The sequence below is a fragment of the Pinus tabuliformis genome, chromosome Q, assembly GCF_031772625.1.
Source record: "Pinus tabuliformis cultivar Carrire ecotype Pingquan chromosome Q, CPIR1, whole genome shotgun sequence".
In the NCBI taxonomy this organism is placed as follows: domain Eukaryota; kingdom Viridiplantae; phylum Streptophyta; class Pinopsida; order Pinales; family Pinaceae; genus Pinus; species Pinus tabuliformis.
The window spans coordinates 1,030,346,126-1,030,362,500 of NC_142296.1; the positions used below are offsets into that span (position 1 = coordinate 1,030,346,126).

Genomic DNA, 16,375 nt, shown 5'->3' on the forward strand with positions numbered 1-16,375 from the left:
CAATGGGGGACCCTGCTAGATCTTTTCATTACTCCTACCTACGTGATGTCAAGCAACACCTTAGTATCTCAGGATGAGGCCAAGCAGAAGAGAGGTTATATTTGTGATGAGTAAATGACATATATGGTTCAACATTTGGTTTATACAAAGTATCAAGGAACCCTCATGCTCTATCGACACATGCAATCATTCATGACTCAAGTCCTTCAAATCAATGAAGAAAAACACTTATATCTTCATCAATGACTCAACCATGTAGAGAAACAATCTTGTTTGTTGGTAATCATATGCACTTAGCTATCCAAAAAACATGAAAGAGTTCTAGTCTTTGTTGCTACTGACACCTCAAAAGAAAACCTTATAGAGGTTTCTACTTCTCCTTCCACCCAATTCATGACTTTTCTACATTTCTAGGTCTTACAGTTTTAAATTTAATTTTCCAACTCTATTTTTTCTGTTTAACATCTTATTATAGCTACTCCTTAACATCACTCGGCAAAAAATTATTCTAATACAATTTTTTTTTAAAGTGTGATTCCCTTATTAAAAAACACACAATACACAATGCTTTTTATGTTTTAATATTGATTATCAAACTTCAATGTATAACTATATATTTATTCTTATAAAATAATAAAATTTACACAACGTTTAAAAAAAATAAAAATTATTTGATAAAATATCATTATTTATATTATTAAAAATATTTTACAATATGTGAATCATCATAATCAGTTATAATTTATAAAAATAAAAAATTATATTTCAAAAATAATATTAAATCACATTGAAAAACTATAGTCAAATATATTAAATAAAAAGATTTACGTAATTACGATTAACTTTTAATTTTGTTTTTATATTATACTCAATTTTTTTAAACAAAACGAATTATTTCGCCTTTAATGTTCATTCGAATCATTAAAAAAAATTATTCCTTTTAAGGGGAAGATTCCCTACCTAATTCATTCTTCCAACTTTAATATCCATTGCAATTATAAAGAGTAGACTCTTGAAACGAGGACTCAAGCCGCGTTCAAATTATATTATTTCGCCTTTAATGTTCATTATTAAAAATTCCTTCTAAAGCGAAGCTTCCATACTTAATATCCATTGCAATTATAAAAAGTACTCTTAGAACGAAGACCGAGTCCCCGTTCAAATTTTGATTAATATGTTATTAGTCCCTGCCATCTGGCATTCGGCAGGGACTATAGTAATCGTTCGCAGGGGATATAGCATTAGTTCTTAGTCGCTGCTCGGTGTTATTCGGTGATTATCATAAGGTTTGCAAATGCCCTGTGCGGGGATGTGCCGAGATAACCTAAGTTTCATGTGCCGAGATAACCTAAGTTTCATTTCCACCTGAGGCTTTGCCATCTTATTTGGCCTCTTCCCGAGGCGGAAGAGGCTCGAGCATAGCTTAGATTGCTTTTACGCCCGGTGCTTCCGCCTCGAGCATAGCTTAGATTGCTTTTACGCCCGATGCATTATCGCTAACGTCAACGGTCTCGTTTTAATGTTAACATTAATTCGATTCGTATTATCTGCAGGGGTATGCTAAGGTTTGGTGTTCCCTGTTATAAGGTTGTGCATGTATGCTGTTGGCAGCTGGTGCATGCCATGGTTCAACAGCTGTTAACTGCTCGCTAGGTGTTGTTTCCTCGGCCCTTGTTTATGGTGACTCGAATGCAACAAATAAACTGCAAGCTGCGCAAAAATTTCCCGCACGGAAGGCAATGGCAGGCCTGTTCTGATACCCACAAGCTGCATCTAGATATGTACCTGGCTCAGATGCTGCTGATCAAACTTTCACTGCCCGTAGTTGCCTAGCTTCGTTATTAAGCCCACGAATGCGATGTGAGCAAAGCAAACAGTAATTATTCAGGGTTTAGGACCGGTTCTGCTACGCGGTCAAACTAATGGCAAGGGATCTCAATATGATGCTGGTAGCTCTGGATCCGTATAACCTGAACCTGGTCCTGTCGCTGCGGTGGAGATTGAATCAAAACCAATGCTCTCTTTGCTCCCTTCGCCTCAAGGCTTTTGGTTCCAGAAAAAATTTAGTACCTTATTCCTTTTGTGGGCTAGCTCTGGTAGTAGCTTTCTGTCTAGCTCACGAGAGTTGCTTTCAGGTATGGCGGCCTCTATGAACTACCCCTTTACTTTAGTTACTTTTTCACCTGCTAGAAGAACTAGATCTGGTAGCGGAGCCCTGTATCTTCACCTTCTTTCAGACAGGATTTCATATTAGTGGAGCTGCTTGCTGCTTTTGAAATAGATCTTGCTAGGAATAAAGGGCATATGAAAAACTTACCTAGAAGGCTTGATGACGACACTGATATCATGGAGGATTGTTAGGATTGCAAGATCTTCATGTAGTTAAGAAATCCCTCCTCTTTGACGGCAAGATCTTCATGTAGTTAAGAAATCCCTGCACAATAACACCATATTTTATGCGGTCAAATGTCAAGTTGTCAATATCAATCTTACCTCATGTCAATAGGATGTTTAATCTTAAACGGTTGCCATTAGAGAGTCCTGGATCTCTCTGCTCTTCTCTGAAGGCATAGAATTTGTTGTCTAACAGCGCAAAGAAAGCCATTCACTTAAGCCATTCAAAGAAGCTGTTCACTCACTTCACATATAAGCCGTTCACAACATCACCTACCTACTCCCAAGTCATTAACTGCACGAAGCCATTCAAATAAGCCATTAACTCAAGTGGTTCACCCACTGCACACAGAAAGTGGTTCACCCGCTGCGCACAGAAGCCATTCATTCACTGCATGAATTGTGCAGGTAACGCGACACTTGGTATCCATGCGGTAGCATGAAGTCCAGCGGTCCAGCTGTGGCGACTTTTATATATTTATATATTCTAATTGTCATATTATTTTATTTAATAATTTTTTATATAACTTTTAATTATTCGTTTTTTCTTTTTATTACTAGCCTGTTTATTACCACGTCCAGTCTCTTTGCTAATCTAATTGAAATTCATAGCCTTCATTCAGGCCTCCTGACTTCTTGCATGGCTAGTTTTTCAGGGTTATCTGGTTGGAAATGGAATTACAGATGAAGCATTTGACAGCACACAGGTGCCTTGCCCTGCTGTGGTAAATTGCAATACACCCTACGTATTTGAAACCAGTTTTATTTGCAGTATAGCAAATTTGTATCGACTATTTTCTTTTAGGCTTTTGACAACTGACATATGCAATAAAAGAGGAGGGTTTCCTTCATATGTGTTGTATATTGTCTATGACAGAAAATGCAGCTGGTATTAAGTACCCAACCTTGAACCTTAAGGTCAAAACTCTTTGCTAATCTAATTGAAATTCATAGCCTTCATTCAGGCCTCTCCAAAATATGTTGATGACTAGAAACTACGTTACGTTTTCTCATTGTCTGGCTTCTTGCATGGCTAGTTTTTCAGGGTTATCTGGTTGGAAATGGAATTACAGATGAAGCATTTGACAGCACACAGGTGCCTTTTGCACATCGAAAGGGACTTATTTCAGATGAATTATACCAGGTGTGTACCCTACAACAACAAAATAAGATACCATAGAATCATAGGCACAATTTTTGTATTCTTCATACAAGGATGGTAGTTCTAAGGATGCCATTTGACTACTAGTCTAATATGGTATTATTTTACGAGTTGTTTACTGTTATGTTTAGAGAATTTAAATCAGTTGGCATTTCAGCAGGTGTTGAATATAGAACTTCTCCATACTTGTTGCTGCAGGCAGTAAAGGAGACTTGCAATGGTAGCTATTCGTATTCCACCAATGCTTCTTGTCAATCGAAGATATTAGAAGTGTGGGAGGTAATGCTTGTAGTCCACTCGAGTCTCCTTTGCTAAATTCAGGACATTACATTATTCCTTGGAAAATTAGTCCTGATTTGGCATTTTGAAAAACAGGTTTTGAACGGAACCAACAGAGGCAATATTCTTGATCCGGTTTGTTACACACATAGCCTAGGTAGTCGATCAAGAATTCTAACCAAGAGGTACGAAAAATTAGAAATATTTGATCAGTTTCTTGGGTCAACGAGCAGAATCTCTAGTCATGGTTGTTTTACAAAATCCTCTGAGGACGGATGTCTGACAGTTCATCTACAACTTGGTTACCAGGATAGGCCATGCCCTGCTGTGGTAAATTGCAATACACGCTACGTATTTGAAACCAGTTTTATTTGCAGTATAGCAAATTTGTATCGACTATTTTCTTTTAGGCTTTTGACAACTGACATATGCAATAAAAGACGAGGGTTTCCTTCATATGTGTTGTATATCTCAATATATAAGGCCTTCCAACTGAACAGCTAGGATTTGAAAAGGAAAATTATTAAATTCACATTTCTTTGGTTTGTTTTCTGGCGGAGGAGAATAGAGGTTTTGGATTTTGATTTTGTAAATTTAACTATTGGTATTCGACTTTCATACTGTAAAACAGGACAAATATTTACTTTCGGACATTTGGGCAAATAATCCCTATGTCAGAAAAGCAATTCATGCGCAATCGGTATCCACTTTAACCTTGTCCTAGCTAGTTAATTTTCTTCTCGTCTTTTTATCATGGCCAATTCAAATCATTAGTAAAAGAGTTTCAGACTTAAGCTTAGAAGGTCATAACACTGTCCAGGGTTATTATAAGATGTAGTTACATCAGATCCTCCTCTGTCAGAATCAAAGAGTCATATAAGATCCTTTAGCCAGGATCTTTCTTCAAACTCAAAAGCTAGCACTTGGGAAGAGTTGTTTTCTAATTCCCCTGTTTCGACTCTTTCTCTCAGGTATGCTTCTGTTTCTCAGTCTGATTCTCCTTTTGTTCTTCTGTTTAGGCTAGGCCCGGTACAAATGTGTTGTCTTTATTCTTTCATTAATCTATCTTTCTGTTCCTTGGGTCCTCCTTCGGACAGTCCTTGAAGAAGAGGTTATTGTAAGCGGAAAGGATCTTTTGGAAAATCTGCTGACATTTTAGATGGCCATGAGTTTCCACCAATCTTTACTCTCCAGTTTGGCTTCCCCTCTTTTGCCATGAGAAGAACTTCAAGTGATGTTCATTTAGTCTCAAATGGGCAACACCCACAAGGGCCATTCCGAATGTATAGCCAAATGCAGAGGGTATCCCCACACCATTTCTTTGTCCTCAGTATGCAGGGCATGCATATCCATTGAACTCTGGTTTGTAGTGCATGCAGTTTGAAGTTTGGAATGTAGTTTGCAAGAAGCTGGTGAGATACTAACCATATAACTTAACTGCATAGGGAAAAATGTTACGCTTGGCTAGGCTAGTTTTATGTTGCTATCTGAGATACATGAAAGACCTAGCTGTGCAGAATCCCTTTAAAACAGAAAATTTTTGCGAGACTCAAGACTGGTGGTGCTGGGTCACCCTAATTCTTCCATCTAAGATGTTGTGGTGCACTGTGGGTTCCTCTGTATATGCGTCTAGATTTTGTGTATGTTCTGTTCGACTGTCCAGTGCATCTTCCACATTCTTTGTTGCTACTTGGTGGATGCCATGCTGGTTTCTTCTCCTCGGCAAATAAGATTAAAGAACAAAAGTATTTTATGCAACTGAGTGTTGGTGGGCATGTTTCTGCCTCTGAAAAAATGTTCTCTCAGAATTATACTTCTCTAATTCTTCATGCTGTTTTGAATCTGGTTCTTGGAAATGTGCCTAGGACATGCTTTTTGTTTCTTGCTTGTGAATAAAATGTGTCCAGGGCACAGTTCCGTGTCTAAGTTCTGGTGGCTTGGCTTCTGCTAATATGATAGCCTCAGATCAATATAGCACAGCTTGCTTGCTTCTTCTACTCGGGTGTTTAACTTCCTTGGATGGTTAAATACCTTCAAAGTAATGGATGCTATAATGAGTTTGTAAGTCAAGGTTTTGAGTTTTCCAAACTGATGGTGATCACTACAATTTCAGGTGGATCTAGGACAAGTCCAACATTTGTCCTTCTTCCTAGTCAGTGCTCCTACTTTAACTTGCTACTTTGGATTACTGGATAGTCTGCCTAACTCTGTCTCCACTAATCTGTTCCTTATACAACGATGGTTGTCATTTTAATATATTTTCTCTCCATAAAGCTATACATTAAACAGGTTATATAACAATAAGATTCTTTGACTTATATGCCTTCCCGAACAGATAGGCCTTCCTGAACATGCCTATTCACTTCATAGGTTTTGAATCAGTAGCAGTAGTGGTGGTTAATCAATTGTAGCTTCTAATATGATCAATATGAAAAAAAATCCTTCTCAAGTTAGCCTTCTCAGTTTTGATATTTCAAAATGGATGGTTAAATATATTTATATGTATAAGCTATTGATCATCCATTCTCTCAAATGCAATTTCAGAAAAATGATTACTGCGCTAGCACAGGCTCATCAAAACCCGGGTCTGGCATGCATCACACCTTGATCCCCACCCAATCTGTAACATGCTCTTCACTTCTGTCAGTGCATTAATTTTCCTTATTAGCTGATCGATACATAGATTGCCTTTGTGTTGTACATAATTTGATGTTCTAATTTATATCTGCATGCCTGAAAAGCACAAAAGGTCATTCCGGCCTTGAGAAGCAGCATGTAAAGCAATTAATTCTCTTTGTATTACTACACTTTCCTCTTAATTGACAATTGAGTGAATAATTTCAGTAAGGAACTGGAAATTTTCAATTATTTTAATAACATGTGAATTTGAATCTTACACAAAACTCTCTTGTTTTTCTTTGTAGTGAAACTGTCCCCTCACTATCCCACTGGCTCTTGCTAATCCAAGCTATAAAGAATGATTCAATTTGATTTCTTTCTGCCACATCTTCAAGGAACATAACTCTCAAGTGGACCTCCTATCTAGGAGGGGTATCTCCTTGCTCTTTGTACTGATTAGATGTCAATGCATTGATCAGGGATCAGTCATCTCTCTATAGTTCATTTTGTTCTAGGTAAAAATAGAGATTGATCTGATCCTGCAACTGGAAAATGTTGTTGTAACTATTGGCAACTCAATGAAAATGAAGCAGGCTACTAATATTTTGGACTCTTGTATCAGTTGAATTGACTTAATATCCACTTGAAACATTTTTTTTACTACTGTTTGATCTGAATAACTATGTTGACTGCTTTTTATCAAATACCACCATATTGGCTTAAACATACATTCCTATTAATTTAGATACTAGCGAATCACCTGGCACTTTTTGATACTAAACCAGATTGTTGGTTCACTGGACATTGTGGAATTAGTGAAAACTCCACCAACAAAGATTTCTGATGAATTCAGGCGACCTGTTAAAGTATGGTCCTCTATCTTACCATAACTAATTAACAACCTTAATTACTCATATCTATGTATCTATGCTTACAGCTATCCAACATTCAATATTGCTGCAGGTGATACACCCATTGCAAGATTTGAATTTAAATTGCTTTCCAATATACCACCTTCCTTCAATGCCATTTAGCTGAGTGAATAAACATGACCAGGCTTATTTACCAGGTTATTGAGCTATTAATACGCGGGATAATATATGTTATATGTTTATGGTTGGATACTGTTTCGATTCAACAGTGCCCATATATTGCTTTAATTTCTTTAATATAGGTTCAATAGACTTGGAAGTATTGCTCCAATTTATTTATGGCTCAATAGACTTGGAACTATTGAAATATTGCTTGCCAATAAACATGAGCTGAAGTTGCAACTGTCTCTCCACATGGATTCAACCCTATCCTCTGCTTAACGTACGATGCACACGAGCTTCTGTACAGTTTGTCAAGTATGCATTAAAGGCCTAATTGACTGAGTCACTTCTCATTCCATTGAAAGAAGCTATTCCCATTTCATTTATAGAAGCTAAGGCAATGTTTAAAAAGTTGTGAAACAGACCTCTGGCCATTAAAACATACATGTTTCAGGTTGCAACAACGTCTTATTTTGCCTACTGTCTGTGTAACCCTAGGCCTTTGTACAACATAGGATGCACACATGCATGTTGTGCACTTTTTCAGGTACGCATTAAAGGTCTATATCCTATATGTTGCTGTATAGATACATTCTATGTTTCCATATTAGCTTAGAGCTTTATAAGGTTGGTATTCAGCTCCATTATGGAGATAAGCATAGTGAGTGTTAGACATACCTGTACCCATTGAGCTATGAAACACATTGGCTTGTTACTCATCAATATGAGCTTAGAGGTTTTGATATCATGCAAATAAGGCACATACACGAGCTTGGTTGATTCAAACACAGCTTCTATACCCATACGTCTTACCTATGATCTCTATTGATTCGGGATAAAGAGTGGTGAGTAATGTGATATCCATACTTGAGTAGTCAGATAAGCATTAGATTAGTGTTATTCCCATTGCTTAGACCATTGCTGTTGTTGCATATTACTGGGTTTCCTGTATTCGATCACAACTCTTATACATAAATCACTACTAGCAACAGGTCAATGGTAATAGGGTAACATAAACCTAGCCTCACCTGTTAATCATTATCTATTATGGTTCCACATTTAGTGTTGACCGGTATTGTCTAGTCCTATTTGCTTAGTCAATCGACATTCAAGTACGACTCAATTGTATGATAACAATGTCTTAGACAGTTGTGGCATATGTTTTGCCTTACTGTCTTCTATAACGGCAGCATATTTAATCTACCGCAACAGGCTCAAAGGGGCTATCTTCAAGAAATTTGGCTGGTTAAGATGCTCTTCTTGTGGGCACACTGGCCATAGCCACCTAATTTCGCATTTACTACTGCCGCCACATCCATCATTCCATATGCCATTTGCTCCCCATGTCAGATCGATCACCTAATTGCACCGATCGCTCACTTAACGTAAGGTTTTCGTTTTATGCCCATCATTAAATACTGGCCTGCTCCGATCTGATCTTCAAGTATTTCAGCTCCATTCCAAATCAATCCGTATATGTACTTATTTCTGCACCTAGATATTGACATAGATCTCCTGTCTAGCCAATTGTTTATTAGAATAGCTTGGACCCAATCTACCACCAAGATTGCCCGATGTCAGATACATCACCTAATTTCGCATTTACTTCTGCCGCCACATACATCATTCCATATGCCATTTGCTCCCCATGTCATATAGATCACTTAATTGCACCGATTGCTCACTTAACATTAGATTTTTGTTTTATGCCGACCATTAAATACTGGCCTGCTCCATCCGAGCTTCAAGTATTTTAGCTCCATTCACACTTAAAACCAGCTTACAAACACGTTGAACTTTTTTATAAATTGGCCTCTTCTGCACTTGGATATTCACATACATCTCCCCGCTTCACATAACATGGAATCCATTAGCATAAGCCAACTTACTCAACTCGCGGCATTGTTTCTCTTAGCACTTGTTCTCATGGCTCTTCTGATTATTGACATCGTAAAAGTCGAAAGACAAAGAAAAAAGAAACCAAGAAAACAATAACATCTCTAACGAAGAGCATATGAATCTACAACAAGTAATTCTGAATCTCAAGCCTATTTTTGCATTATTTTACGCATTGTCTTATTTCCCCGCTTCCTTCTCTGTTACAGGTGTACGATGGATGCTTCAAATATGCATTTGGGTCTGCCATGGTGGTGCAACTCACATTTTTTATGCTTCTATCGTCTCTGCTCGGATGCCGGTCTAATGTCCTAATTGTTAGCATTCGTGCTTGTCTTGTATTCTTCACATGTTACAGTCTGTCATAAGAAATGCTTATTTTCAAGGTCAAATGTAAGCTTCACGGCGGTTTTCATGTTACTCGTGTCTTGAATTGATGATGATTCTCTGCAAGTTAGTTATTCAATAATGTTCAGATCTTTGGTATATAGTGCTCATGTGACTATTTCTATTGCAGTTGTGTGATTTTGGGCTAGCAACATAAACTGGTGTATCTTGAATTGATGATGATTCTCTGCAAGTTAGTTATTCAATAATGTTCAGATCTTTGGTATATAGTGCTCATGTGACTATTTCTATTGCAGTTGTGTGATTTTGGGCTAGCAACATAAACTGGTGCATTGTTTTGAAATATTGCAGGGCATATTATATTATTCGACAGCCCTCGATTTATGTATTACTGAAACTGGTGCAAGCCCAAAACTTCAATAGATGTTGCAACATCTCCTGAGTTGGCACAATAGGCTTGTGGATGACCCTTTCCAGTAATATATCATGTAATATTGCAGGCCATAGTTAATGAAACAACTCGAGTTTATTTGGAGGAGCTCGTGTTTGATCCCTATTTCATTGATCTGTTCTACAGTCTTACACTCTTTCTTGTTTACTATTTTGACATTTATCATTGCCTGTTGTCTGAGTTTCAGAAGAAGTTGACGCAGTCTCTACTTACAGGTCTTATCAAAACACCGATATAGCAACCCCCCTATATACGTTACCGAAACTGGTACTTCAGCCTTGACATTTATTGAAGAAGAAGAAATATTTCTATATGTTTTCTGAAAAGTACCCTTGTTACACTTGCATCTGTTCCTTGAGACTTAGTAGTTAATTAATTGATTCGACAAAAAAGCAGGAGAAGCAAGAGCATATGAACCAATGGCCCTTTTCATAGCTTACATAGCCACATTACCTTTTCAAAAGTGTTTTAATGAAGCTAACTAAGCTTAACCTATGTAAGGTTGAGAATAGCAGCATGCTTCTTCCTAACTGTCAGTTTACCGATCAATTGCAGATGCATACGCCAACTTTTGAATTTTGTTCCACTACACTATATGCAGGTACAGAGCCCAGTAGTGTAGATGCAGAGCCCAGCTCAACACAAGTTGCATCAGGAGACAACAGTATTGAACATAAAGGTATGCCCTTGATACAAACAGCTCAACACAGGTTGCATCAAGACACAGCAGTACTGAACATAAAGGGGAGTGCAAACGCTGTGATCAAGGTTGAGAATAGCAGCATGCTTCTTCCTAATTGTCAGTTTACCGATCAATTGCAGATGCATACGCCAACTTTTGAATTTTGTAATCTGTATTTAACTTGGTCCAGGCTTTACTTGTTTTGTCTTCTTGGCTGGCTGAGAGCCCTGTACCTTTACTTAGGCTTCGGAGGGACTCACTATACAGGATTGGCAGAACTAGTAGATCTTTAGCCCTAGACCTTAAATGTTAACTTCATGCAGGGACTCGGTGCCTCGCAACTTCCCTTGTTTGTTTATGAAACTATTTGATTGAAATGTTATAAAAAAAAAAAAGTTTATTGGACTTGAGTATTAAGTGGGAGTAAAGAAGGGTAAAGGATGGTAAAGATTTTTATTGTTCAATTAAAAATTAATTTGCATTAATTTGGTTGTAAAAAGGAAGGATGTTGAAAAATACCTAAAGAAGTTAGGGAAGAAGGAGTGTGTACATTTTGCATGTTGGGGCAGTGAAATTTGAGAAACATTTCATTTTGGAATGTGATGTATTCAAAGATATCAAATAAAGTTATGAAAATATGTTAACATTAGTTTCAAATTTTAATAAATTTAATATAATGTGTTTAAAATTTTCACACATAATTGAAATCAAAATTTTTCGACTTAAAAGCAAAAGCAATATACCCTGCTTTAACATGTATAATAATAAGATGCTTGACATCAGATATATATAATTAATAATAAAATTTGTGATATAAGTAATAATTAACCAAGATGCATAACATCAGATATATATAATTAATAATAAGATTTGTGATATAACTAATAATTAACTATATGATCCATGACATCAGTGATAGAAATCTATCTTCATTTAGATCTTTTTATCTTAATTAATTTTTATTTTTTTTAATATAAGTATTTTCTATCCTTCTTAATTAGTATATAAAATTTTAAATAATAAAAAAATAAATATCATGAAAAAATAAATATAAAAATTAGTATCAAATAATTTAAAATTGGGTTTGGAGTATGGGTTAAAATTGTTTTTACTTGGCTAAGAGTTAGTCTTTCTTGAACTCAAGGAAACATGTTAATTGCCCAAAAACCAGAGACATACCTTAGGAGTAGTCAAGGGGTTGCCTCTCACAGACTACCAACGAGTTATTTCAGGTTGGGTGGTTTTACTTGAGCAAGGATGATGAGCCAACCTCCATTAGTTGATAGCACCAAAGATAACTATTCTTAATGCTAGTTTGACAACTGAACTATGATAAATTTTCCTAAAGTAAAAAATAAATAAATATAAAATAATAATTTAAAATAAATATAAAAATAACCATAAAAACAAAATAATTTAAAATAAATATAAAAATAATAAAAATAAATAAAGAATAACTCCATTAGTTGATAGCACCAAAGATGACTATTCTTAATGCTAATTTAACAACTAAATTATGATAAATTTTCCCAAAATAAAAAATAAATAAATATAAAATAATAATTTAAAATAAATATAAAAATAACCACAAAAAACAAAATAATTTAAAATAAATATAAAAATAATAAAAATAAATAAAGAATTAACGATGGATTAGAATTTGAAGGCATTGATTCTTTTGTATGAATCGTACGAATCTAATACATACAAAACCGGAATTATGTGCAGAAGTTTATGGCTAGTTTCAGAATTCCAACTCTAGTTGACTCTCTAGATTCAATATTTCTGTTATTGAAACTAAGCCTGTACATACCAGTTTTCGCAAATTCCATGAATTTGCAATACTTGTCAATGATTGTCGATACTCATTTCCATCTATGCCATTGATCCTCTGATCTAATGCCACCAATTTTCATCCCATTCCTTAACAAAGCCTACCAGTTCCAAGATCATGAGATTCGCCTGCGTTAAGGATAGCTATTATTCTGCAAATCCTGGCAAACAAGCAACTATTCTATTTAATTTCATCGCTTCACTATTCATTACCAGTTTACATCACAGATGGACTCATATGCATGCAATAATGCCTCTACTTTTGCTGATGGAAGTATTTTGTCGAGCAATTTGAATAGGGTGATGGATGATCTAGTGAAAAACACACCTCAAACAGGGTTCAACACTTGTTCCTATGGTCAAACTCCCAACAGAATCTATGGCCTTCTCCAGTGCACAAGCAACATATCTCAGAACGACTGTTCAATCTGTTCACAGCAAGCAAACGATATCGTTTTACAGCTTTGCGGAAACGGCGTAGGCGGTCGAGTATGGCTGGATAACTGCTTCGTGCGATACGAGAAGTATAGCTTCTTTTCAAAGGTAGACACCAATGGGAATTATCTGGAGAACTCAAAGGATATTGATACAGGTAATCTATATAAGTTTAGGACCACCACTTCAAATCTCATTTGCAACCTGTCCCATAAAGCATATAATGATCCTGGAAGCAAAGGATTCGCTGAAGGGTCGGCTACATATTCTGTTAGTGGCACCGTTTACGGTCTGGTTCAGTGTTGGAGAGATCTATCCATCAACGACTGCAGGTCATGTCTGCAATTAGCCGCAGAAGCCCTGTACAAATGCTGTTCTCTGAAGCGAGGAGCGCAAGCACTGTTGGGAAGCTGCAGGGTCCGATACGAAATATACCCTATTTATGGTACTAGTCCGCCTCCATCCTCTGGGCGAAACCCTTCCATAGAACCTGCGCAGACTACTCAGGGTACTGGAACTTCAGCAACCACGTCAAGTAATGTACAAAAAAAATCTCTTTCTGCTCAATTTAGATTTAGGATTTGTGATTATACATTTTGGTTCCTCCATCTTTTGTAAATAACATTACTATATATACTTACGATCCGCTGTACAGAAGGTTCCCCTGCAAAAAAATTACCCATAATATTGGGATTGTAGGTGGCGGGATTTTGGAGAAGAATTATGTAATAATTTAGTCTTTTCATCAGGGACCAAAGAGTATGTGATGATGGATGTAGCGACCATCCTAAAATTGGATGGAGTAACCATAAAAAAAAATTTTGGACTGACTAAATTATTATACAATTCTTTTTCACCTAAATTATTATATAATTCTTTTTCACAAATCTCTAACAATATGAATGACTATAGAAGCCTCTAATCATTAACATTTTAATATTAATGTAATGGAAATAATATATTGATATATTAAATGTGATAAATATATTTTTATAAAAATTATTTCTATTATTACTTTATCTTTATTAGTAATTTCAAAATTTAATTAAAAAATAAAAAATATTTTTAATTTATAATAATACAATATCTTTTATATAAATTAATACTAAAAAAAAACATAATATACTATGCATATTTTCATTCTTATATTTTATCCCATTTAAACAAAATATCTAAATTGTTTTAGAGGGCATGTTACTATCCACCCAATACCATTTTTTTTTTTCATTTATGAGCTTTGGTTTAGGAGAAATAACGGGAAAATAATGTACATAATATAATATAATGGGTGCGACTATAGAGAAATGATGAACATAAAATAATATACTCTGCTATGAGGGTGGAAGTTCTAGCAATAATGGACAACTATTATGAATAGGTATTTTTGTCTTTTTGCGCCTATCAACTACTATAAAGTGATGTATATTCTTAAACTCCCACAATGTAAATAATTTTTTTTCCCAAAAAACAAAGAAATAATATATACCTCGTTTCATATTACTATGCTGGCTAATACAACAAAACATGCCTCCACTTTTAAACCTAACTACCTCTTCTTACATACTAAACCAATACCCATAATATTATATTTTGTGTGTACAAACTAAAAGGTAATATTATATTTTGACTATTATTTTTCCTTGTCATATTCTAATTACATTTCCTATTTAATCCAAAGGACTTTTGGATAAGGTAGGTCAAAGTAGGGTAAATAAATAAACACACAAACTTTTCTTAAATAATCATTTTATTGGTAACTTTTACAAGTTTTTATTTTCGCTTTTTTCACTTTCTTTAAAGATTATTTTTATAAATTTAACAAAATTATAAATTTAATTTTTATTCACTTTAAAGATTATTTTTATAAATTTAATTTTTATTACACTAAGAAGTATTTCATAACATAATATGGGGCAATGTTGTTGTGTTGTAAATTTTTTTAAACATTTATATGCTTACTCAATTAAAAGATAATAAAAGGTCAAAAGTAATATAGAGTGGATATGATGTAGTGTCGAGAAATAAGTGTAAATATTTAAATGTTGACTCAATTAATAATAAAAAGTTTGTAACACCTATACTCCAAAACTATGAAATATACATAATTAAAAAAAATATTATTTCTTTTACATAGAACCGTAATTAGCCTTGGATATTGGTCTCTATCACAACTTGTGGGAGTTATTACTATATTATTAATTTGAATCCGTAGAACCGCAGACACTTAAACGTAATACGTGTATGATTTCACATTACACAATTAACAAGATTTATATGGAGAATGTTGTTTAATGCGCACATGGCCTACGGTGGCCCTGCCTAGACCTTGGCAAGATGGCCATTGTACCTGGGGACATGCGGCATGTGGGTAAACTAGGATGCTACATACGCCCGCCAACTGGTTCCAATCTCTTGCAACAACTATCTTGCTTTATGTCCATCGATATCTGTCAGGCGATCCAACAGCGGAGAGGGTTTAGGGTTTAACCCCCTAATTGATTTTTCATGCCCGACAACTAGTGGAGTCATTGTTGTTATCGTCCTAAGATACCTTGATGCTCTACGATGGTCTGGTCTAGTGAAGGTTTTAGGCCGTCTACCGATCCTTCAGTGTTTTGCAATGCTTGTGATGGTTAGACCTACAGAGGTAGGTAACCCCGGTGGACTGTTACATGATTTCAATTGTCTGCATTGTATGTATTTTGAATTTTGTTATGAGACTTCGTCTGGTACCGAATTTAAAGGACCACCTCCGTTGCACATGGAGGGTTCGATGGGTTTCCATTGTTGCAAGGAACACTTTGTTCCAAGGACCATCTGTAGAATGTAAACCCATAACATTATAGATCTGAATCTTTGCAAAGGTTTTTTCAAATCATTTCCCTTTTGTTTTAATGCAAGAGTTCTTTGTATTGCAGGTTGGCTACTTGAAACTGGAACTCTCCAAACTCAGGTAATACACCCCTCCTCTCGGCATTGTTCTGTTAGCATATGATGTAGAATTACATGCATACTGACTCCATTGTTTGGGTATTGTGACAGGTACTCTTACACATTTGCTCAGATAGTCGTATGGCTAGGACAGCGCCCTGTAAGGACTTAAGAGCTTATGGCGTCCATGTTTGTGTCTAGGTTGGAACTTCTACCTCTGGTGTATGGACTTTAAGCTATAAGATGTTTAATTATTCGGGAAAGAGGCTAAGTATTGAGTCGAGCTTTTAAGCTGAGACTTGCTTAAGTTT

The 16,375-nt window shown here is 35.7% G+C and overlaps 2 protein-coding genes across 2 annotated transcripts; both read left to right on the top strand.

Annotated features, from left to right (window-relative positions):
• Nucleotides 1-3,043: 3,043 nt before the first annotated feature.
• LOC149223003 (serine carboxypeptidase 1-like) lies at nt 3,044-4,793 on the top strand. The gene is made up of 6 exons (XM_089383216.1): nt 3,044-3,312; nt 3,440-3,538; nt 3,755-3,835; nt 3,932-4,165; nt 4,467-4,535; nt 4,656-4,793. Exons 1-6 carry the CDS (start codon nt 3,247-3,249, stop codon nt 4,671-4,673), a joined length of 567 nt encoding a protein of 188 aa, XP_089239342.1. The 5' UTR covers nt 3,044-3,246; the 3' UTR covers nt 4,674-4,793.
• Nucleotides 4,794-13,001: 8,208 nt separating this feature from the next.
• Nucleotides 13,002-16,265, top strand: LOC149223004 (antimicrobial ginkbilobin-2-like protein). Its single transcript, XM_089387743.1, has 3 exons — nt 13,002-13,668; nt 16,052-16,086; nt 16,176-16,265. Exons 1-3 carry the CDS (start codon nt 13,002-13,004, stop codon nt 16,263-16,265), a joined length of 792 nt encoding a protein of 263 aa, XP_089243869.1.
• Nucleotides 16,266-16,375: the final 110 nt, after the last annotated feature.